This window comes from Callorhinus ursinus, unplaced genomic scaffold (assembly GCF_003265705.2).
Source record: "Callorhinus ursinus isolate GAN/ISIS: 27379988/994484 unplaced genomic scaffold, GSC_fseal_2.0 scaffold35, whole genome shotgun sequence".
Classification (NCBI taxonomy): domain Eukaryota; kingdom Metazoa; phylum Chordata; class Mammalia; order Carnivora; family Otariidae; genus Callorhinus; species Callorhinus ursinus.
The window spans coordinates 4,642,827-4,666,871 of NW_027397097.1; the positions used below are offsets into that span (position 1 = coordinate 4,642,827).

Here is a 24,045-nt window from a genome sequence, read left to right on the forward strand (position 1 = left end):
ACACACACACACACACACACACACACACACACACACACACACACACAGAGTCAAGAGTCCTGGGGGCTGAGGGGCTTCCAGGGATCTGGGTTCTGGTCCTGGCTCTGGGACCTAGACCATTCCCTTGACTTTTCTGGGTCATTCCATTCCCTCACCAGTATAATGGAAACTCTCATATCCCCTTTCCTCTGAGAGACACCAGGTTAAGGACAGGCCTCCAAGTAACTCAGAACTGAGGCCTCTGGTATGACTTCGGCACATGGGAGAGTCCTACCCCATCCATGTCCTGGCTGGTACCTTCTTCCCTCAGGCCTTCATTTCGGAACAGCGAGCCAGGGAGACAGAGCCTGTGGTCAGCAGAGTGTGGCCAGGCCTGGCGTCCAAGTGGGAGAGTGGCCCCAAAGCAAATCCACTTCCTGTCCAGGGGCCCTTTCTCTCCTTCCTCTCTCCCTACTGGAGGAAAACAACCCTCCCCGCCCATATGTCCTCACCACTGTGTGAGAAGCTTTACTGCAATGACATGAGTCTGGGCCTTCCCTCATCTGACCAGCTCTAAGCTGCTAGACTTGAGGGATCCTTCTCTCATTCACTTTTTTATCATAGTGAACCAGTCTGCCCTGGGTGAACCTTCCACTCACTAGAGGACATCAGTCAAGTGACTCCCCCTTCCTCAGCCTGTTTCCTCATCTAAAACGAGGGGATGACAAGGGGGCCTACCCCGTAAGGTTGTTCTGAGGATTGCCTAAATGTAGTGCCTAACACTTGGTAATACATATTAGCTCTTATTATTATTAATAATATTCCACAAATATTTACTGAGTGCCTTTTCCATGTCAGATACTGTTGACCACCGGGGACGAATGGCAACCAGGGCAGATTTGTGCAACCGAACCTGTCTACACAAAGCTTCCCTTCTAGCAGGAAGATAGCAGGGCTCCACACTGCCCAATACCCGGGGGTTCCATGATGCAGACCACAATGCCAACAGCATCCCCCGCAAGCGTGCAACACCACAGTCCTGCAAGACAGACGTCACACAAATAGTCCACGGTGACTCTTACAGTAAGTGCCGCCAAATACAGTGCTCCAAGAGCACAGGAGAGGTGACGGGCCCGCCTGAGAAGTTGAGAAGGCTGCTGCAGGAAGGGAGATCCAAGCTAGGAGCTGAAGAAGCAGCAGTAATAACTCTGACAGGGGCAAGGGGTGGGCATGCTACACAGAAGCTCAGAGGCTGGGGCAAGCCTCCCTGAAGGTACTGAGGGAGACGGGTGGGCGAGGCCAGCAGGGGCAAGGTGGCAACAGAGCCTGGTCACCAGGTGGCCTCGGTCAGCAGTCAGGATTCTATCGTCACCATGATAAGACATTGGCAGGGTTTCAGCAGGGAATGGATGCAAACAATGTAATGACCCTTTAATATGCTCACTTTGGCCACTGGGTGGAGAATGGAAGGGCAGAGAGGCTGGAGTAGACACAGGGAGACCAGTCAGGGGGCAGAATCAGTAACAAGGCTGCTCTGGGTTCAAATCCCACATGTGCACTTTCTGAGCTGGAAGCGAGATCACACCAGCACCTGCCTCCTTGGGTGGCCATGAGGATTCAATGAGCAACTTCACGTATGTCAAGAACTGGCAAGAATCCCAGGCCCGCAGAGAGTGCTGTGTGTTCAGCTGGTATCATTCGTCCGGGGGAGACACGGAGGTGGCCCGCACGAGAGAGGCAGCCACGAGACAGAGTGAGACAGGGCCAGACTCCAGGGGTAGTATCAACAAGGTCCCGCTGCAAGCACCTAGCTGCTCCAGCCCCTGGGCCAGCTGTGACCGCCTAAGACCCTGAGCCAGACATGCCCAGCTGAGCCTTTCCCACATCCTGACCCACAGAGACCGGGAGAGAGAAAAAATGAATCTTGTCGTTTCCCGCTACTAAGTCATCGGCCGATTGTTTATGCAGCAAAGGAGAAATGCAACAACTCGTATTGAGATTGACCTGGCGGGAATCTTCCTTCCCCCGCAAGCAAGAGGCTGCACCTTCGCAATAAGAAAGGTATACAGGGAAGAGGGAGGATGGGCCCCTGCAGAGACTGGGACCTTTGCAACTTCAGGGATCCTGCCTTCAGAGAGTCATCGGATAGTTCTGAAGCTAATCGTTTCAGCATTATTTGTAATAGCAAAACCTAGAAGTAATGTCCATGCCAAATAAGGGGAGGGCTCAATAAACTGCGGAGCATTTGCATGAGGAACTCTATGTGTCATTAATAAATATCGATTTATTAATGCTGGGTTAATGACAGGGGAAATGCTGGAGGAAAAAAAGCATTAGTCCAGATGTCACACACAGTGTAAGCACAATTGCGTCTGAATACACAGACACCTGCACACATACACGTACGCACACACGCATAGCAAAGACACACAAAAAATCTTTTTAATGTTCTTCCAAAGTGATGAAATTATGGATGATTGCTATCTTCCCCTTGTCCAAATGTGAAGGTTTTGTGTTTTTAAAAATAGTTATTGAGGGATGCCTGGGTGGCTCAGTCGGTTGAGCATCTCCCTTTGGCTCAGGTCATGATCCCAGGGTCCTGGGACCGAGCCCTGCATCAGGCTCCTTGCTCAGCGGGAAGCCTGCTTCTCCCTCTGCCTGCCACTCCCCCTGCTTGTGCTCATGCTCGCTCTCTCTCTGACAAATAAATAAAATTTTAAAAAATATATTTTTAAATAGTTATTGAAAGATAAATATTAGTTCTTTCTAAATGTGCCCTCAGAACTCTGGTCACTCTGTCTCTAGGATGACACAGCACCAGAAGGCTAGCCTGGGGAAGGTAAGAGTTCTTGCCTACTTTGTTCTGGGCTAGTGCCCCAGTGCTAGACTGGTGCCTGGTATGTAGCACGTGTTTAGCAAGCCTTTGTTGAACGAGCAAACGAATGCATGGCACTTATCAGACTGCACTGTATCCTTCTGAGTGCCCAGCAGCCTCCCTCACCAGCCCTCAGGCAGGGACCTGGTCTGGCCCCACTCTACGTCCCCAGGGTTCAGCACAGGGCCTGGGACTGAGCAAAGGCCCATGGATGAATGAAAGGCTGAACAAATGAGTATTCTACCCAAGAAATCTTCCCTGATGACAATGTGCCAAATCCTTGAGGGCCAGGGTGCATGTGTGTAGGAGTGTGCTGCCTGTGTCTGAGAGAGAGAAGAGGGGATATGAATATATTAGGGCTTTCTGAGAACCCAGAGAACTCTGCCTGGCCTGACTCTGGCTCTACCTTCTTCCGGAGGCCCTCCGGACTGCCTGTTTTATCCATCCTCCCACCACCAGGGAGGAGTTCTGGAAGCCTGACTCAATCTACTTAAGATGTAGCTTTGCTTTTACAAGAAGAGAGAAAGCAAGCTCCTTCCTGGAATGACTTTTCTGCTCCTTTACCCTGGGACAACTTCTGTGACAAGCATCTGGCAGGGAAGCCAGCAGGTGGAGACAGAGCTCTGGGTGGAAGGAGGGCAGGTGGATGGAGGTGAGCTGAGGGATGCAGGTGGTAGAAAGTGGCTATAGGAGCTGAGCAAGACTTTGCTGGGGGTGTACGGGAGTGACCATGACCTGGTGATTGTGTGTGTACTGAATGTCACAGTGCGGGGAAAGGGCGTATGACTGTGCTGGAGTGAGGGACTGAGGATGGTAGTGGGAGGGGTGCCGACATAGAGGGCCCGATAGAGCAGGGATGGGCAGCAGCCCACGAGACTCTGAGCCTGAATGACCGCTGGAAGGGTCGGGGAGCCTGACAAGGGCTGGCCAGGCCCAAAAGGAGGCAGAAGCTTGAAGGCCGGAGCTCAGAAGGGACCCCTGACTCCCACTCCGACCCCCTACCTTGGTTGTCCAGAATGCCAGCCCCAAAAAGACTGTACACTTTTTATAAATTACATCTCAACACATGTGACACCTCAGGCCCATCCCAAACTTGGGCTCAGAGGTCTGGAGGTTAAAAAACACTGAGAACCCCAGAGCACAGCCAGCCTGATGTCTCCCATGACAAGCGGGGAGACCAAGGCTCAGGGACTTACTAACATTCCCGAAAGCCCAAGGCGTCAGCCCCCCAACACCTGGGTGTTTTCAAAAGCCATGAAAGAGGCCTTCCGGGTCCTAGCTGCTCAGATGGCTCCAAGAAGCAGGAGGTGATGCACGATTTTTATTAACAGCTGGAGCTACAGGTGCAGTGCCGGGGCGGGGGGTGGTACTGCGGGGCCTGACTCCTGCACCAAGATGTGAGGGCACCCCTGAGAATAGGCCCCAGGGCCGCTCACAGCCCAGCCCTCAGGGCACAGCCTGGGCCTGGTGCTCAGTAAGTGAGCAAAAAAATAAAAATGTGAATGAGCAATAATAACAGCAGCTAACACTTACTCAGTACTTACTTTGTGCCAAGAGCCATTCTCAGCGCTTTGCAAATATTAACTCATTTAATCCTCAGGAAAATTTTATAATTTCCATAATAAAAGATTATGAGCCCCATAATAAAAACATTATTCCCACTGCACAGATGAGAAAACCGAAACAGAAGGGTTAAATAACCTGCCCAAGGTCACATAGCTTTGAATCCTACCAGTCTTGTTCTAGAACCCTTGGTTCTACCAGTCTGCCAAACTGCCTCCCGCTCGACACCTGCACCTTTCACAGCTGTTCGTTCATTCCCACACCATCTTCCTCCAGGAGCCTCACCCCAACACCCATGTCTCACCTCCAGTATCCTAACAGATATTTTTTAAGCCATTAAAAAAAAATAATAATGTATTGAGGTGAAATTCACATAACGTAAAACTTACCTTTTCAAAGTGAACAATTAGTGGCATTTAGTAAATTCATGATGTGCAAAAAAAAAAAAAGCCAAAAAACCTACCTCCTCCATTTCCAAAACATTTCCATGGCTCCACAGTAAAATGCCTCACCCATAGGTAGTCTCTCCTCCCCATCCCCTGGCAGCTACGGATGGATCTATTCTGGACATTTCATATAAATGGAATCCTACGACGTGTGACCTGGGCAACTGGCTTCCTTCACTTAGAGGACTGTTTTCAAGGCTCGTCCCTGTCAGAGCAGACACCAAGTATTTCATTCCTTGTTATGACTCAATACTCCTCCATGGTTTGGACTGACCACAGTCGGTTTAGACATCCATCTACTGATGCACATTTAGACCATCTGTTTCCACTTTTGGCTGCCTTTTGAGCCTCACCATGACCCTGCAAGTGAGGACTATTGTCCTGTCTCCTTTCTGGAAGCAACACTGACGTCCAGACGTGGTCGAGTGCTGACTTGGAGTGGAACCCCCTGGCTGCCAAACTAGAGTGTCCTTCCCTAGAGTATCCTGTCTCCCAGCCGTTCACTCACCCTGCAAGGCACCCCATTCCTGGACATCAGTTACCACATGCCAGGCTCTGGGCCAGGAGCTGACAACAGAGTGGAGGGCTCAGGCGAGGCCCCAGGGTCCCCCAGGGCCTGAAGCTGCAGAGATGCGCTCCTGCCCGCCCCCAGAGGGTCCAGAATCCAGGCACACCACGTCCAAAACGAGTACAGGGGCAGGAGGACCCTGCTCCTTCTCCTCCCTAAGTCTTAGCTCTCCTTCCAGCATAGAGGGAAGATGGCCCCCAGCGGGAGGCTCTAGAGAGTTACACAGCAAGACTGCCAAGCACAGCAGGAACTGCTGAGCTGGAAGGGCCTCCAGAAAACACAGGACTCACAGCCACGGAGTGGGGAGAGGGCATGGGATCAAGACAGCCATGAGCGTTTCCCCTACCGATCAGCTCTTTCACCCCTAAGACAGAAATGCACGCGAAAAAGCCCTTTGCGAGGAATTCCCGCTACACCTTCCTGCTGTGTAACTTTGACCCAAACCTTCTCTGAACCTTCTCTGCCCAAAAGTAGGGGCTCGGATTCTAGATTCTAGGTTGGGAGGAGTGAGCTGACTTCAGAGGGCCCTTCCTTTTGGTTTTTTTGGGGGGTTTGGGGTTTTTGAGAGGGGGTGGGGGGAGGGGCAGAGGGAGAGAGAGAGAATCTTAAGCAGGCTCCATGGGCTCCAAGGCCACTGCAGAGCCTGACGTGGGGCTCAATTTCATGACCCGGAGATCATGACCTGAGCCAAAATCAAGAGTGAGATGCCTAGCCCACTGAGCCACCCAGGACCCTTCCTTTTTTTATTTTTATTTTTTGAAGACTACTCGCCTTCAGGCCACCTTTCTGCGTAAGACAGCGTGGCTCTGAGCACAAGAGACCCATAGAGGCCACCTCCTTCCCGCACTCCAAGAAACGGCCTCTGCCACACATTTGACTGTTAACGGGACCATCCTGAGGGAGTTTCTGGCATTCAGGGTGGAGGCAGCCAGTCCCAGTTATCACTAATAGTCAGCACTGCCTCCTCAGGCTCCCCTCACACAGGACAGGGGCCCGACAAATATGTGGTGAAGGAGCAAGTGAAAGAACAAACAATCCCTCGTGATTTCCCAGCTTCTAGCCTCTCTTTTCTAGTCTATTTTTTCACACAGCTACCACTTGAACCCTCAGCTTCTGCCTCCCCTGCATGCCGTGTGGCTTTAAGCAGACTGCTTAATTTAGCTAAGCCTCAATTTCCCCATCTGCATACAGGGACTCTCTTTGTGGGGCAATGTGGGAGACGAAAAGAGAAAGCAGAGGCCCAGCACCTCAAGGGCTAAGGAATCCTCCAGGAAAAGCAATTGAAGGAAAGCTGTTTCTCTTTGGCACCCCACCCCATCCCACGCCCCTCGGCCCTGATCCTCTGGTCTCCCTCTGTTCCAGAGGCTGGAGGAAAGAGCCTAGCCTCTGGGCTGGCCCCTGGCTGGATGTAAATGTTTACGCCAAGCCCAGCCTCCCAGGGACAAGTTATTTGCTCTGCTTGTAATTAATTGCAGGAGGCCCGTCTGGGGTAATAAACTCTGCCGGGGAAACATAAACAGTTTGCACAGAGCTCCAAATCCATTGTGAGGCCAGCAGAGAGGGTCTGCAGGAATGGAATGCTCCCCCTGCCACACGACGAAGACCTTTGGAGAGCGTGTGAAAAATAGCAGCTGACATTACGGGTTGCTTACCTTGTTTTGGGCACGGTTGAGCCCCTGGATATCTGGTATCCCTATTTTCCCCGCGTTAAAGAGGAGGAAGCTGAAGCTGAAGCTGATCAAGGCAGGGCGACTTGCCGCAGCTGGAAGGTGGGTGGGCTGGGAGGGACACCAAGCCTGACTTTAGAAAAGGGGGGTGTGGGGGAGGAGGAAGACAGCCATTCACTCAACAAAAATGTATGATAGGTACCCCCTGTGCCGGGTACTGGGACCAGAAGAAAAGAAAAGAAAGTCACGGGTACAGAGGGTGACAGGAAGTTACAAGTGGCCATTCAAGCTCTGCAGGGCACAGACCACCCAGTAGGCCTCTGGTAGGAGCGCACAGTAGGTGTGTAGTAAGTGAATTTCTGGCTAAAACTTACTGCTCTTTTCTTTGAGCCAGTGCAGCTTCTCGCCTACCAGTTCAAGGTGTCTCGAGGGTACTGTGCCAGGGCTGGGGGTGTAATGATGGATGAATAAAATATATAACCTTTGCCCCCTGGGAGCCCAGTCTAACCGAGGGTATGCGCAAATGGATAAAGGAGTAGAACGCAAGACAGCTTGATGAGGGTCATGGGGGAGAAGGGAGGGATGATCGGTATTTATTGAGCACCCACTGTGTGCCAGGTACCGTGCTAAGGCCTACATTATCTCATTTAGGCCTTACTATAACCCAGGCAGTGGGGAGAGAATACTATCACCCCCATTTTAAAGATAAGAAGGGCGCCTGGGTGGCTCAGGTCATGATCCCGGAGTCCCGGGATCGAGTCCCACATCAGGCTCCCGGCTCAGCGGGGAGCCTGCTTCTCCCTCTGACCTTCTCCCCTCTCATGCTGTTTCTCTCTCTCTCTCTCTCTCTCAAATAAATAAATAAAATCTTTAAAAAAAAAGTGAAAAAAATAAAGATAGGAAGACAGAGGTTCAGAAAGATTACGTAACTGTCTCAAGGTCACAGACATAAGCACTAGTGGTGGGATGTGAAACGTGTAGCCTTACACCAAAGCTTCTATTCTTTCCCGCTAGGCCCCACCCCACTGCCCTTCCCTCCACTCCCTGAAGGGGGCGCTGAAGTTGGGAGGGACAGGACCACCACCATTAACCTAGCTTCCCCTTTCCCCAACTCTGCTTGAGGGTGCAGGATGTGGGAAGCAGCGCACCTTGCTGGCCTGGTTTCCCTTCTAAGCAGGAAAGGTCAGGCTTGCCTGCCTGGGCTGCTTCTCTCAAACAAAACCGGTCAGGCTGGTGACCTCTCACCCCGCAGGAGCAAGAAAGGTCGGTCCAGATTTCCACTTTCCACTCTGCCCTCCCCCACCAAAGGGCCACTCAGTTTACACTAGCCCTTTCCCAGAAAACTGCACTTCACAGCTTATAAACCCTTTTCACCCTCTTAGCTCATCTGACTACCAGCACCCCACCCCAGCTGTCCGTATCTGCGCACGCAGCACCTAGCACCAGGCACAGTGCAGTGCAGGTGAATCTGACAGACAGCAGGCTGCTTCCATCCCAACAGAAGGGGTGCCCCCCACCCCCTTCCCCCAACCCTCCCCACCCCACCCCCTGCCCATCTCTATCCAGGTTCCACCAACATTTACTGAGCTCCCGCGACAAGCCTGGGGCTGTCCTAGGCAGTTTCACCTGAGGTACATTATTTAAACCTTTCCACAGCCTTTTCAGGTAGGGATGATGTCCATGTTACAGATGAGTAAGACTGAGGGCAGAAGGACTTTTCCAGTCTTTTCTTTACACAGCCAGGGAGATCTGCAGCTGGGTCTGGCCTGGAACTGGCTCCCCCAGATGACGTTCAGGTCCTGCCTCAGCAGGGAGGGCTGTAACTGATGACCAGGTCCGCATGTGTGGGATGAGACCTCCCCAAGCACAGGCAGGGACATGGCACCAACATCCTGGCACAAAGGACCACCCGGCCTGAGCAGGGGCAGATCCAGGCTTGAATGAGATCATAGAGTTTGGAAGCCCTCTTTAAAAAAAAAAAAAAAGAAGAAGAAGAAGAAGAAGAAGAAGGAGAGTACACAAATACCTTCCTTTTGCACCTTTCACAAAACGTCTGAGCACGTGGAAGGTCTCAGAAGGGGCCCTGGAGCACAAAGGGCCTGAAGCTGAAGCCGCACCAGCCTCATGGTGAGTCCGCCCCTGGGCTGGAGGAAGGGCCCAGAGGCGATCCGAACACCACCCGCCTTCACAAAGGCCCTGCCTCCAGCCCAACAGACAGAGGAGGCTCCGGAGGACATTCCTTCTTCTTGTCACGCGTTCTGCTGCGACGGAACCCTCCCTGAGACTGGACCAAGTCTGTCTGTCTGTCTCCCTGTTGCCATGGTTTCAGAAGAAGCAGAGCTCATCTGAGCACAGGACCGCCCCGCAGAGTGCGCATGCTCACATGGACAGCACCGCTGGGTTTCTCTGTGATCCTGGGGCACATCCCCAGGAGGATCTTCATGCCTGGGAGGGCAGGGTCATCCCCACCTGTGCCTGGAACCCAGAAACAGCCCTACCAAGAACCCCAGCCCCAAGTATTTGAAGGCTATGACACTGTTTACCACGTGTTCCCACATCCCGCTTCTCATTTGGCCCACACATCTGCACTGGAAGGTATGCAGAGCCAGGTGTATTGTCCCCATTTACAGAAAGGGACAACAGAGGACACGCACCATATGCCTACTCTGGGCTAGACATGCCAAGGGACCTTCACAAGTGGTATCTCACAGACACCCTGCAAGGAAGGGTTGGATCCTCAGGAGACAGGTGGGGAACTGAGGCCTCGCTCAGTCTCTGGGCCAGGACCAGGGAACAGGGCTATGGCCCTGCTCTCCCATCTCCCAGCGCAGTCCTCTGCCCAGGCTCTTCACAGTCTGGAGTGCGCAGCTCAGGAGGCACACATGCCAGAACACAGTGTGTCATGTGAAGAACACGAGGTCTCCAGCTTCTGCGGCAAATGAACAGCTAGTGGCTTATGACAGGCCTTCCTAGAAACAGTGGATCAGCAATTGCCTTTTCCTCTCTGGATGTGTCAGAGAAAGAGTGCCCAGGCCTTGGAAGCCTGAAACCTGCTTGAAAGCAACAGCCTCGCAGACTCAGGGCCTGGACCTTCCCACATGCTGCCAAGCAGCAGAAGGCCTCGTGCCTACATCCCACCTCCCACCTTCCTGGCCATCCAGACCCTGCACAGAGACCACCTCTCACCCAACAAGCCAACTGCCCAGGGCTTGCTCTTGCTTGCCCAAGTCCCAGCTCTGTCCTTCCCTCATGATTCATTCACTCATATATATATATATATATCCATTCTACAAACCTTATGGAGAATGTAGTGTAGGGTGACCAGCTGTCCACATTCACCCAGGACAAAGGAGTTTCCCAAGATGGACTGAGGCAGTCCCAGGAAAACTGGGATTATAGATCAGGCTGCTATAGTGTCTGCCTGGCCCTGGGCTGGCCACTGAGGACACACTGGAAGGAAGGGCTTCCTTCTTCCAGCTGGAGAGTGGCTCTCACTCAATGAGGAACTACAATCAAAGGCACCGGCTCCGCACCTCCTCAGCGCCTCACACACATTATCCACTGCAATCTTAGGAGGAGGGGTATACATAAGAAAACTAGAGCTCAGGGGCGCCTGGGTGGCTCAGTTGTTAAGTGTCTGCCTTCAGCTGGGGTCATGATCCCAGGGTCCTGGGATCGAGCCCCACGTCGGGCTCCCTGCTCAGGGGGAAGCCTGCTTCTCCCTCTTCTACTCTCCCTGCTTGTGTTCCCTCTCTCACTGTCTCTCTCTCTGTCAAATAAATAAAATAAAATCTTTAAAAAAAGAAAGAAAGAAAGAAAGAAAACTAGAGCTCAGAGAAGTGCCTTGGCCTGCCCAGACTCACAGAGCTATCAGTGACATGCCAACACTTGAACTCAGATCCACTGAGGCAGATAAAGGAAAGGGCAGGTTCCAACATGAACATCAAGAAGACAGAAAAATATAAAGATATGTTTTATTTAATCAGTTTTGTAGCCGCCAGTATTTGGCATGTGCTAGAGGTTCAGAAAATATATGTGGAAGGGAGGAAGGGAGGGGAAGGTGAAGGGAGGGAGGTGGGGCAGGAGGGAGGGAGGGAGGGGAGGAGGGAGGGAGGAGGAGAAGAGGAGGAGAAGGAAGGGAGGGGAGAAAGGAGACTGGGAATGGGGGGAGGGACTACCTACCGGAGGGAGGGAGGGAAAGAGGGAGGGAGGGAGGGAGGCACGTGCCTGATTTAATCACCTCCAGCCTAGGAGATCCCAACCCCCAAATTCACAATACTAACATTTCCCTTTCCACAGCCGGTGTCAGCTGTTTTCTCTCAGCACCGGGGCCAGGAAGGAAGTGAGAAGAGGGAAAGAGTGCTTCTCCTTTGGGTCAGCAGCTCTGGGCTCACTTCCTCCAGGGAATCTTCCCTGACTCACACCCCCACCCAATTCTGGCCCCTACTTATATGAGTACAACAGCCATGTGTGTCAGAAGTGTGTGTCTCTGTGTGTTTGCACACACGCCCATCTGCATGGGCATGCGGGGCTTGTACTCTTGTTTCAGGTCACTTCTGCAAACCTAGACCTCATGTGATTAGGCCAGCCCTATCAGAAGCTGGGGGGCCAAGAGGTACCAGACACAGGTCTGCCCGCTAGCACAGGAAACTGACATGTCAGCAGCCAACTGTGATGGACCGCGCCATCCCGCAAGCCTGCAGGGGCAAAGGCACATGCAGGAGGACACCGACGGCCCGGGCGGGGGGCACCCGGTCAAGGGAAGGTGTCATGCCTAAGCATGCAGCAAGGTGCTCAGTACAACACATCAACTGAACCACACTGAGGTGAGGTTCAACCTTAAAATATAAGGGAGATGTCACCAGTCAAAGGAAGAAGGCATTCCAGACAGAGAGGCTGGCTCGAACAAAGGCACAGTGCGGAGAAAGTATGAAGACTGTGGAGGGATATCAAAAAAAGTGAGAGCAGCCAGGGTGGTGGGGAGAGCTGGGGAAGGAGCACAGGAAGGAAGTTTGGCATAGACCGTGGAGGGCCTCCAATGCCCCTGGAGAATGTGGACAGTCCTATGGGAAATGGGGACCGACCAGCCAGTTTTTAAGCCAGAGGAGAAAAACGGAGTCAGATGTGAATTTCAGAATAAGAGGAGGACGGTTTGGGGGTTGTCTCGACTGAGCAAAGGGACCAGGACTGAGCCCAAAGATTACTGAAGCAGGCCAGACCAGAAGCAGGGCTTGGCCTGAGCCAGTGGCAGTGGAATGGGGAGAAGAAAATAACTTTGGTGAGAGGGACCTGTATCCATCACCATCAGGTTGGGTGTTCTGAAGGTTAAGATTAGGAGCTTGGCACACCTCTGCCCCCAAACCAAACACTCCAACAGAAGCCGAGCCAGGTTGCTGTGTGGCCTGGGACAGGACTCGATCTGGGACTGGGTCATGGTTCTTTGGCTGAAAGTTCTTCTTACCAAAAACGTTTACCATTTTTTTTTTTTTGGCAAAATTGACTGCAAAAGAGTGAATAAAAGAGTGAACATCAGAGCTGACCAGATTGTCTCAAGTATGCATACTGAGTCCTTGCTGCTGAAGTCAGCCCTCTAAATGAGAAATGAATATGTGCATATTAACCACTCTATTATGCCATGTGATCATCTTTGTCATTTTTAGGATATTAAAAAAAAACCCTTGCAAAGAAAAAGTTCTCCTTACTGAGTTTAAAAATGCTTCCAGGTTTCTTCCACTGCCCCGGGGCTATAAAGCCCCATAATAAAATCATCCTGCTAATGTGCTGGGTGCTTTCATTAGCACAGATAAAACAGAGAAAGAACAAAAACTTTATGCCCAGAGGCTGAAAAACCCCACAGACAGGGAGCTAGCGGAGATAATAGAGCCACCAGTACAGGGAAGGTGAGAACCCCAGCCCACTGCTTCTCTCCACCACGCAGCCCCTGGCCTCCAGAGTCGGCCCTCAGAGCTACAGTGTCCCCCCCTCCATGGCCACCTCACAGCCCCAAAGCTTAAAGCTGTTTCTCGTAAGACGTGGTTTCCTATTTCATGTCCACCGCTCATCTAGGAAGTCATCAGACCCTCTGCAGGGTCTCCTCCACTGGAAGAAAGCCTTTGCTCTGGTGGCCCTCCACCAGAAGAGACCGGGGAAGACCCCCAAACCGCCTCATTTCTGATAGTGGGTTTGCTTGACCTGGTGTCCCATTTCTTCTGTCTAGGCCCAAACACTCACTGTGATGCCATGGGGCTGAACTTTGACTTTCACCCTAGATTTTGTGCCCTCAAACAGTCTGCAGCCCCACCTGGGTGGCTCAGTTGGTTAAGCATCTGCCTTCAGCTCAGGTCATGATCTCAGGGTCCTGGGATCGGGCTCCCTGCTCAACGAGGAGTCTGCTTCTCCCTCTCCCTCTACCCCCCACCCTTGCGCCCTCTGTCTCTCTCTCTCTCAAATGAATAAAATCTTTAAAAAAAATTTTTTTTTTTTTTTTTTTGTTTAAAAACAATCTGCAGCCCCAGCGTACCCTTAACTGACAGCAGCTGAGGTGTCTGACCCTGGTACATAGTGGGTTCTCGAGTATCTGATGAAGGAAGTCAGTCCCGGCTGAAAACCTCTGTCACAGATGCCACCCAGACAAGCTTCACCTGTGGCTCATTTCAGACTCACCACCCAAAGGGTGCCCCAGCGTCCCCCACATCTAAGGGGCTGCCTCTGACCCTCAGCCATTCAGCAGGCTCTGCCTCCAGTATAAACTAATCCACGTTACCCCCTCCTTCTGGTGTATTGTGATGATATATTTCCTCTCCCCCAAAAGACAGGAGCAGCAGGAGGGCTGAGACCTGCGTGTTTCCTCCTCTTAGTGGGTCAGATGCTCAGCCCAGGACCTGCCGTGTGGCAGGTCCACAGAAGTGTTCCTTCACTGGTCCCTTCTTGGGAGGACCGGGTTGGCAGAACAGAAAGGGTAGAGGCCAACCCTGTAAACACCCAGCCGGGAGGAACCCCCATGGTTCCCCGCCCCCCCAGCCCCCGAGGGCAGGGCCTCTGAGAAAGGTCTCAGGTGGGAGACAGGAGCAGAGCTGCTCCCCAAGTCAGCTTCCCCCTAGGAGAGACAGGCCACTGGTGGGGGGGGGGGAGGGGCAGGACGTGTTGAGTAGAGGTCTGGGCCTGGCACCCAGCGAGTGCTTGAGAAATGTTTGTGGAACTGAGTGGAACACACTGAAAAATGCTGGCTATTTGTTCGTCTGGCTGCAAAGAGGCCAGGTCCCCTCTGGGGGTACTTCACAGGCAAATTATCTCAGGGCACAGCCTGTTTCCTCTAATGAGGGCTTCTCCCCTTCGCAGCTGCTCACAGGAGCGTGGGAAGGTGGGCCGTGCGTGCGGGGCCCCGGGCTAAGGCAGCACGTACAGCTCTGCTTCCGAAATGGTGTGGGCCACGCGTACCACCAGCCCAGGCAGGGGGCGGCTCACATTGACCTCTCAGGCCCAGGAATCCTGAGCCACGCACTCCAGCCTCCTCCTGGGCCCCTCTGGAGGGGAAGAAAAGAAGGAAGCAGGGAGTTGGGCCGACTTATGTAACCAGCTTCCTTGGAGTCAGAGGCCCTGGCATGTCACAGCCCAGCACCGCAGGGAGAGGCTTGGGGAGGGGGAGGCGACTGGCTTCCCTCCTTTGCTGCCTCTCCTCCAGTCCTCAGCAGACCTCGGAGGCAGGCGCTGCTTTCCAAGCGTCTCAGCTCCAAGCAGGCACACGCACCGCCCCCCCACCGCCCCGCGCCCCTGCCCGCCCCGCTAGGGGTTGGAAACCAGGAAGGGCTGTTGTCAGTGGCCTACTGGCTTCCCGGGCAGAAAACCTGGCTCCAGACACCATCACAGTGCCTGGGGGTGTGGGCTACGGGAGAGAGGCCTGGGGCCCTTCACAAGGCCCACCCCTGCCCCTGGCTTCTCGTCCCCCAGATTCTCCCCACTTCCTCCTAGACAGTCTGCCATGGTGAGGGGCCAAAAGGCTGACTCAGGCTGCCCAGCAGACCCTGCTCTGCCCCTTCCAGCCCTGGGCAATCTCACTTCCCTTTCCTGCCATCATCTGAACTTCTCTAGGCCGGTGCAACCCCCCAGCCCTGCATACTCAGCTGTGTGCACAGCACCGAACAGGACAGGAAGGTGGGGATGCGGGAGACAGGGGAGCAGAGAGAAGAGCTGAGATCCGCTCCTGGGCTGGAATGACAGTGAGGGCTTCATCAGATCCCTACCTTCTGGGCCCCAGCAACCATATGCAGTAGGTGATATTATCACACCTACCGCACAAACGAGAAAACTGACGTCCAGAGAGCCTAAGACCCTTCCCCACAGTCATGAAGCTGGTGTGCAATATTGCTGGACAGCAAAGCCGCCCGACTCTGTGTGACTCTAAAATCCACACTCCAGACCACCACCCTTGGGGAGCCCCATACACCTGGGGGTGCTACTATTGGGAGACACTGCACAGCCCTCACTGGTCACCACTGAGGACGCTAGTTTGGGAGCCACTGGATGGCCATGAGGACAGGGACAGGGCATGACAGAGGCCAAGGGCTTGCCTGCTGCCACGCACAGTCTTTCCTTCCAACTAAACTACGGGCATTCAATCTCAGGCCTGGATCATACCCACCCACTGCCTGCCCCTTCCAGAAGACAGGGCTGCTAGCAGCCAAGCTATCCAGCACAGAACACAGGTTGCCGTCTATGCCCTCTCCCCTTCTAGCCGTAGAACTGAGAAGAAAAGCGTCCTAGGGCCTCCTAGGCCAAAGCCCTTTCTCCTTCCTTCTTGACACGTGGAGAAACTGAGGTCCAAAGAGGAAAAGCAGCTCGTTCATGGTATCAGAGGGATAGTGAAGAAGTGGAGTCCCTCTTTCCCAAGTCAGAGCCCCTGCCCTTGATTTATCTCACTTGGGTGCTGTCCCCAGATAGCACTCTCTCTCAACCGTCTGTCTGTCTGCCTCTCTCCCTGCTCCCCGATCCTCCCTCCCCACCTCCTGCTTTCTTCTCCCAGCTCTGCCTGCAGGCCCCGTGTCTGAAGCCTCCTTCACAGCATCACTTGCCTTCTCACACTCTTCTGAGCCCCACTACCCCCACCTTCTTCCTTCCACTCCTCAGGGCCAACGAGCCGTTCTTGGGTGGTTTAATTAGCTGATCATGACCACAGCCTGCTGGATCCAGTGCCCAGAACCCTGTCCCCAGTCATTAGGTGGGTTCTGAGTACTTGCCCAGTGGGAAGCCAATGGGGAGATCTCTCCAGCTGCATAAAGAGCTCTTTGATCACCGGCAGGTCATCGGAAGCCATGGTCCCCTCCTCAGGCCAGGTCAAACCACACTGGATATACCGTAGCCAGATCCAGATGTCCATTCTAAAGAGAGACTCCATACTCGCCCATGCCACAGTCCAGACCCAGAAAGGCTCAGGAAATGTCTGAGGATGGGGGGGATGATGAATGGAACCCACACTCTGGGGGCCAGCAAGGGATGGCTCCACGGCTGGGGCACTTACTGAGGAAGTAGGATTTGGGCAAGCGGCTCAAAGCGAGGACGGCATTCTAAATGGGGGGAGCAGCAGAAGTGAAAGCAAGAAGGCTGGACTGAGCAACCAATCCCCGTGCTGGGTAGCTCTGGCTATCAGAAAACACATTCTCCTAGCAAGGTGAAGCTGCTCATCCAATGACCCCTGCCCTTTGGGTCACGCACACACACAAAGTCACTTGTAGATATTTCAAAGTCGGCAAAGATGCGCCACTGTCCTCACCAACCTCAAGTGTATCTCTTCCCAGTGAAACACCTACATTCAGCCTCCCTCACTGAACAAATATTTATGGAGTTCAGTGCGCCATGCCAGGTCTACACAGGTACGGAGACAAAAGACTCAGGACAGGTGTCCTTGGTCTCACACAGGGGACATCGCAAGTATGTAAATAACCAGGACACATAGGGGATGTGGGGGAGTGGATCCGTGCCAAGAATGAGAGAGAGAGAGAGAGAGAGAGAGAGAGAGAGAGAATGGCAAAAAAAAAAAAAAGAAAAGAAAAAGAAAAAGTCACAAGGCCCTTGGTGATCAGGGTGATCAGTGAGGACTTCCCGAAGGAGGAGGGCACATATGATCCAGGCCTTGAAGGACAGACAGGAAGGGCACTGAGATCACCACCTGTGTACTAAGGGCCAATGATGAAACAGGCTTGTGCCGAAACCTTTGAGGCCTCAAGAGTGAATCAAACAGGGTCCCTCTGTGGGGGAGCTCGCAGCCCAGTGAGGGAGCTAACCTCAAATAACACTGCCCTTTGGCCAGGGACTTATCCCTGAGCTTTACCTCTTTCAACTCAGTTACTCCTTGAGGCAACCTCCTCTGCAGGCGCTATTACTACCCCATTCTGTGAATGAGGGTGCCATGGCAGAGAAAGGGTTAAATAGTAGGTGAAGTCACCACCGAGCTGGTAAGTGAGGGAGCTGACATCTGCAACCAGGAAACCTGGTTCTTCCTAAAGCCTACCCACTATACTAATCAGTCTACGCTAACCAGATCACACAGTGGGCTGAGCGCACAATCCACAGTCACCCCCAGGCCCCCACCCCCACCCCCCTGCAGTCTCGGTCCCACTGGCCTGTGACAGAGGCCTGAACTTTGCCCTCTCCCCAACTTCTGGCACCCCCTGGAAGAAAGGTCACCCCCAAACCCACTAGCAGAACACCGAAAGGGGTAACTCAAGGAGAGTTACCTCCTTGCACATGATGGCTCATTTGATTTCTCCAGGGACACCAAGACCCAGAGAGGGTGAATGTGGTGCCCAAGGTCACACAGCAATGATTAAGCATTAGAGCATACCTCTGGGACTCTCCTGAGATGGCACATCGCAGCTGTCCACTCCCCACCCCTGCCCCTGCCCCTTTGTCAAAACACATCTGTGCCCGTTAATGGCACGGGAGAAGGAGGAAGAAGCTGCAAAAAAAACCCAGGAGGACCAGCGGTGGGGCCGAAGGCCCACAACCGCTATGGGAGGGCCCTTTGGCCTCACCCAGGCCCGTACCCATTCCATTTCCAGACCTGTGGGTGCGGGCCGTGCCGCCACTGAACACTCAGACCTTGAGTGAAGAGTATGTCTCCTGGGGACCTGACATCAGCCAGAGCGCCCCCCCCCACCTTGTTCCAGGCTCTTCGGACCAACAGACGGATCCCTCTCCAGGTACAAGGGGCCCCCATGGAATGAGCTGTGGTCCCAAGCCCGTCCTGAGCAGAGGGAAAACCACTGAGTCGCTGCCGTGACTTCAGCCATACAGAACAGAACTCCAGGACCTGTCTGGTCCAGTCCCTGGAGCCCGGCCTCATCTGGCACCAGGTCTCCTTGGGAAGGAACAAGCAGTTCCTCTAAAGAGGACTAAAGATGGGGCCCGTCCCAGGAAGGAGGAGGCGTCTCCAGAGAGATGACCCTGCCAGGGCCCCTTGGGGAGGGAGGGAGGGAGGGGGCTGGGACAACAGACTCCTTTGTTCCCCTCTCAAAAGCAGCCACCCTGTCCTGCTCCACCCCCTCCGTTGGTTGGACACCCCCCTACTAGGGCTCCAGCCACTCCTGGGGCAGGACCCATCCTGCACACAGGAAACAGAGAGGGTTCCTGAAACGATCAGAGATAATACCTATTCATACTGAGACACGCCCCACCCTCAGAAGCCTTCAGTCTGATGTGAGAGACAGGCCCTCCTCTTGCAGAAGCCTGTCTGATGGGGGAGAAACCGGCTCCACTCCCAGAAACCCATTCTGATAAGGATGGTACCCCCCGCTTCCGCAGGACTTCACAATCTGATGGAGGAAACCGGCTCTCTGCTCTCCCCCCACCAAACCTAGCCTAATGTGGGAGACATGGCTTTCATCCTTAAATTCCCTAACGGGAAGGACCTAATATTAGCCCTTTGGATGCCCCTGGGCTGATAGGAGAGGCAAGGGGTGGAAGGATTCAGTCCAGTCAACAAATCCTTACCACGCATCTCCAGTGAATCAGACCCAGAGGTGGATAATGGGCCAGCAAACAGAAAACAGAAATAGCCCCCACACCACAAGGAGCTCACCAAGTGGGGAATAAAAACACCTGGGGTATGAATAAGTGTGTGAGAAACTGCCATGAGATTCACCCACCCAGCACCCAAGGCCTACTTAACAGGGCTGCCTCGTCCCTCAGCAGCCACATGGCACACGCTCCTGCGCCTGCACCTGCACCTGCTGTCTGCACTTTCCGTCTAGATGCCTTGGCCTTCGCCATGCCCCAGGACCCAGCTCAGAAGGCACGTCCTCATGAAAGGCATCCCCAAGAACCCCAGCCTGAGTCAGATGCCCCTCTTTCAGGAGCCAGCACAGACAGCCTCGCCTGTGACCAGCTCACATTTCTGCAGCGTCCCTCCCACCACCCTCAGCTGAGCTGGACGCCCCCAGGTTCCCACACCCCCAGTCTCCACCACCCTGAGCCCAGGGCCTCACACCCTTCCTCCACGAGACCCACCTCAGCTCCAAGCCCGGGGAAAAGCAGAGTCCTCTCCTCTCCCCTGTGCCCCTGTGGCCCGGCTTTGCCCTTACCACCCCGTCAAAAGCCCCCCCCCACCGCCAAGTCACCAGCCACTGCCTTCTGGCTAACTCCCAGGAGTCTCGCCCAAGCTGGTTTCCTCTTCCCCCTCAGGCATGGGTGCTCTCCAAGGCCCCAGCTGTCCCTAACTCTCCTCTCTGCCCATGCCATACCTCTGCCCTGCACCACAGCACCCACGCTGTGGACAAGTCTGAAGCCCAGAAGCCAGCCTCGACTGGGGACCAGAGATGGTAAGTCAGGTTCAACACTGCCACTCCCAGCAAGCCCAGAAGCATCCCTGGACAAAGCCACAAAACTTCCCCATGTTCCAGCCAAGATAGGTCACACAGGGCTTAACCGCCAAGAGATATGACAGCCAAGGTTCAGAGAGCTGGGGATGACACGTCCCTCCCCCCCTTCCAACAAAGAAAACTTCACAAACATCTGCAGGAATGAGAATTCCATTCCATCCCATTGCCTCTCAGGATGTCCCTCCTGTTACCTAACTCTGATCGTTCGTGTTGGCCGCTGCGGTAGGAAGAACAGCAAGAACCAGAAGGGATGCACAGCTAGAGAGTGGAGCTGCCAGGGAGGTGGGGGAGGCCAGCTGTGTGGGCCATTCAGCCCTCTCCCTCTGGGTGAAAGCACGGTGCAGCAGAGGGCTTTGTGAACACACAGGCTGGCTTCTCAGCTGAATGGCAGCGGATACATTAATCTCTCCTAGTCTGTTTCCTCAGCTGTAAAAGGCAATCACAATCCCTCCATCAACAGGATCACTGGGAGAACCAAATGAGATCATGCATGTAAGTCTCCTGACACATACCAGACACCCGAATGGACACCACCTCCTCATTCATATTTCTCAGCTGCATCCCCTCCCCAACCTTAGCTCAGATCCTGCCTTCTCCCAGGCTCCTCCTTGGCCTCCTCACCCGGTCTCCCTGCTTCTGCCCTCCACCCCCTGCCACTGCCAAAGGCGTCCCTCTGCAAGGGAACTCTGCCCCCATCCCTCGTCTCACACTCCCCCCATGAACCACCACGCCCTCTCTCCTTAGCCTGACATTCCAGGTGGTTGCCAATGAGCCTGTATTTCTCTCTTGAGGCTCACCCATCATCAGCAGCCTAACCCACAGGCTACATAGGGTGCTTCACGCCTCCCGGCCTTCGCACATTCTGTGCCCTCAGCCATGAATGACATCCCCAGGGCCACCGCCTTGGCCTCCTCATCCTTCCAGATGAAGCTCAGTAGCTCCAAAGCCATCTCCTTCCCAGGAAAGCTTCCCTCACCATGCCCCCTGCTGGGACTGGGGCAGGGGCTCCCCCTTAGGTCTTCTACAGCACCTGTCACAAGTAACCACTTGCTCTGCTCTAAATCCTTCGCGGACAGAATGGGGCCCTTCCTCTGAAGCCCCAGCCCCGGACCCTCAGTCAACATTTGTTGAATGGAGGTGCTCCCAGAGCACCATGGTACAGCAATCATCATACCACCTGCCCTGCAATTAATCCCATCCAGGCATTTGCCTCACCCCTCCTTCCCCCCGGACCCCTAGACTTCCTAGAGGAGAGTGACGGTTTCTGACTAATTCTGTCATTTTCATATGGGGGGGGGGGTGAGTCCAAGTGCAGGAATGGATGCCATGACTCCTGATCCTTAGAGTATGGGATATTTGCAGTTTCCTCTTCTAGGTCAGAGAAAGAAACCCATGGCCTATGGAGTGAGGTACAGTATAGCCCATTATTGATTTTGCCCTTCTGTTCCAAATTACTCAGGAAACCTGTCTGGAAGGGGGAAGGAGGCCTCCTGGGGCTACAGGGGAGAGAGAGGGAAAGAGCAGGGCCACCATCCATTGAATGGACTTTAGCCAAGCCTGGACTCCAGGCTTCGGGCAGCACCTCTTCCCCTGCCCAGCAAATTCAATAAACACAAGAGAGGCTTGAAATGTTTAAGCACTGACAGCTCCAATTTGCGGACAGGAAAACTAAGGTCCAGAAGGGTAAAGACAAATGTCCGAGGTCTCCCAGTGAGTTAGAGGCAAGCAGGGGGAGTCGTGGAAAAGATCCTGACTCCAAAGATAGGGTCTCCAACAGGTACCTGGATGCTCACAGGATCCCCATCCTGCTGACACTCTAGGCCGGCACGGGGAGCAATGACACTCCTCTTCAAGTCACAGAGAGGCAAACCAAGGCCCAAGAGGGGCTGAGTCACCCTGACGGCGAAGCAGCGCAGGAGGAATAAACGAGAAGGGTAAAGGCTCCTAACTCTCACGGGGAGAAAAGTCTCATCTCAATGGTCAGGAGGATCTCGGCTTTGGGGGACGTGCACATAGCAGAAGAGAGAGTCACACATCCTCCTACTGAGGACAAAGACCTGGTCACAGTGCCGGCCAGCTGCAATGAGAACTAGTCATCAAGGTGAACGCAGAAGCCTCACGATCTTCTGCAGTCTTCCCTCCCAGCCGGGCCTCCACACACAGGGCAGGGCACCCCACCATGGCCTTCAACCCTGGGCCCATGAAGGGCCTGGCAGTGCCCAAGGGCAAGCCACAGAGAAATGGACCAAGTGGGCTCCAGCCTCTGCCCTGCTTCTCACGCCCCCTGACCTTAAGCAAGTCAGGTAACCTCTAACACTCTGGTTCCTCTTCTGGAAAACAGGAAGAGGAAAATTAACCTCCTTGAAGAGCTGTCAGGAGGATGACTGGGAAGCAGTTTCTAAATTATCTCCAAGCCTCAGTTTCTTCTGAAAAATGAAAATAATCTCTGGAGGATCTTTCTAATGCTGTTGAGAAAGAGTGTCAGATGGCAGTCAGTGTGAAATTACTTTCTCGTGGTCACAAAACATGACGACCACTGGGGTCACTTCTCCCTAGTCTATCTGCTCCTTTGGGGAAGAAATAGGTCTTGCACATCTTTGATCCCCATACTATGCCTAGTATACAGCAGGCACTCAATACATAATTACTGGAAGCAAGAAGAGAGACAGGGAGGGTGGAGAGAGGGACGAGAGGAGGGAGAAGAGGGGCACAAGGATAGAAGATGGAAAAGAAAGAAAAAAATGAAAAAGAGGGGCTTGTAGAAGGGGGAGGGGGAGGAGAGAGGGAGAAGCTTCTACTGGCCCTTAGAGGAATAGGCGGAGTGAAGAGGTACAAGCCGGGTAACAAACCAGAGTGCCTGATCTGGGCTTGTCACGGTCTAGAGGGGCTGTCCCCAGGGGCTGCCCTGCCCCAGCTTCCTCCCCTATTTTGACCTAGTTTTCCATCTCAGAGGCAAAGCCTCTCCCTTTCTGAGCCAGGGCAAGCTCCTAAGGAGACAGGAAACCCCCTGCTTCAAACAGACTGTAGCCAGCCACCCCAGGCCTCTGGAGGTCAGAGGGAGGGGAAACAGCCTAGGGGATGCATGTTTCCCAGGCTCTGGGGGGCCTGCCACCCTGTGTGATGTGTGTGTTTCCACTTCTTGCCATGTGGGGACCGGAGTGAGTGTGTCAGCAGCCCCAGGGTCAGCTGACTTGTTACCATAGGGCTCCAGTGTGTGGGGGCATTTGTCTGAGGCGTCTGTGGGGGTCCGTGCTGGTGGGGTCTGGCAAACACGGGGCTGGGGAGATATGTGCCAGCATGAGTGTGTGAGGGTATGTCTCAGAGTGTTTGTTACAGCGAGTGCCAAGTGGCAGGGTATGTGTGTATCAGTGTAGGCCAACATGTGTGCGCCAACATGAAGGTGTGGTAGAACTGACGTGTGCTGGAGTGTGACCCGTGAGTGACAACACGACTGTCCGCAAGAATGTGTTCACGAGTGTGTACCAGTGAGTGTGTGACGGTGTGTCACTGTACACGATGAGCATGTGGCAGTGAATGTCCGTGTGCGTGCCAGCATGAGTGTGCCCATGGATGAGTGTGCCCGTGTGTCTCCAGGAGCGTGTGTGCCATTGTGTGTTAACCTGCCCCCTTGCGTCTCTGCGTCTGCTGCCCAGTGCGGGGTGTCGGCAGCGAGTGAGTGTGTGTGAGTGTGTGTGGCGGCGGCGGCGACGGGCTGCGAGCCGGATGGGGCGTCCGGGTCCTCGCTCCCGGTACCCCCACCCACGGCCCCACGGCCCCCACGGCCCCGCCAGCGACCACACACAGGAGACCTCCGGCACAGGAGAGCTGAGTGCCGCGGAGCCAGGCGTCGGCGCTCCCGGGGTGACCGACTGGAACCCCCGCCCGCGCCCGCGCCCTCGCCCAGGTCGCCCCCACGGGCACCCGGCCGGGCCGCCGCCGGCACTCACCGCGTCCCTTTGTCGCCCATGGTCCGCCGCGGCCGCAGGAGGTCCGAGGCGACAGCGCCCAGGCTGGAAAATCCCCGGCCGGCAGGAGGAGCGCGGGCCAGCCGGCTCCCGGCTCCCTGCTCCGCCTC

At 54.3% G+C, this 24,045-nt stretch overlaps 1 protein-coding gene across 5 annotated transcripts in view; it reads right to left on the reverse strand.

Moving 5' to 3' along the window:
- Positions 1 to 24,039, reverse strand: part of ARRB1 (arrestin beta 1) — a 74,733-nt gene extending 50,694 nt beyond the window's left edge. The window contains exon 1 of one of the 5 annotated variants that reach the window (XM_025894137.2): positions 23,918 to 24,039. In XM_025894137.2, coding sequence (XP_025749922.1) covers positions 23,918 to 23,937 — 20 coding nt within the window. In that variant the 5' untranslated portion in view covers positions 23,938 to 24,039. Of the gene's footprint in view, positions 1 to 16,331; positions 16,631 to 23,917 lie in introns of those variants that run through there. The other 4 variants (XM_025894135.2, XM_025894136.2, XM_025894131.2 and 1 more) reach the window with 4 other exon arrangements.
- Positions 24,040 to 24,045: the final 6 nt, after the last annotated feature.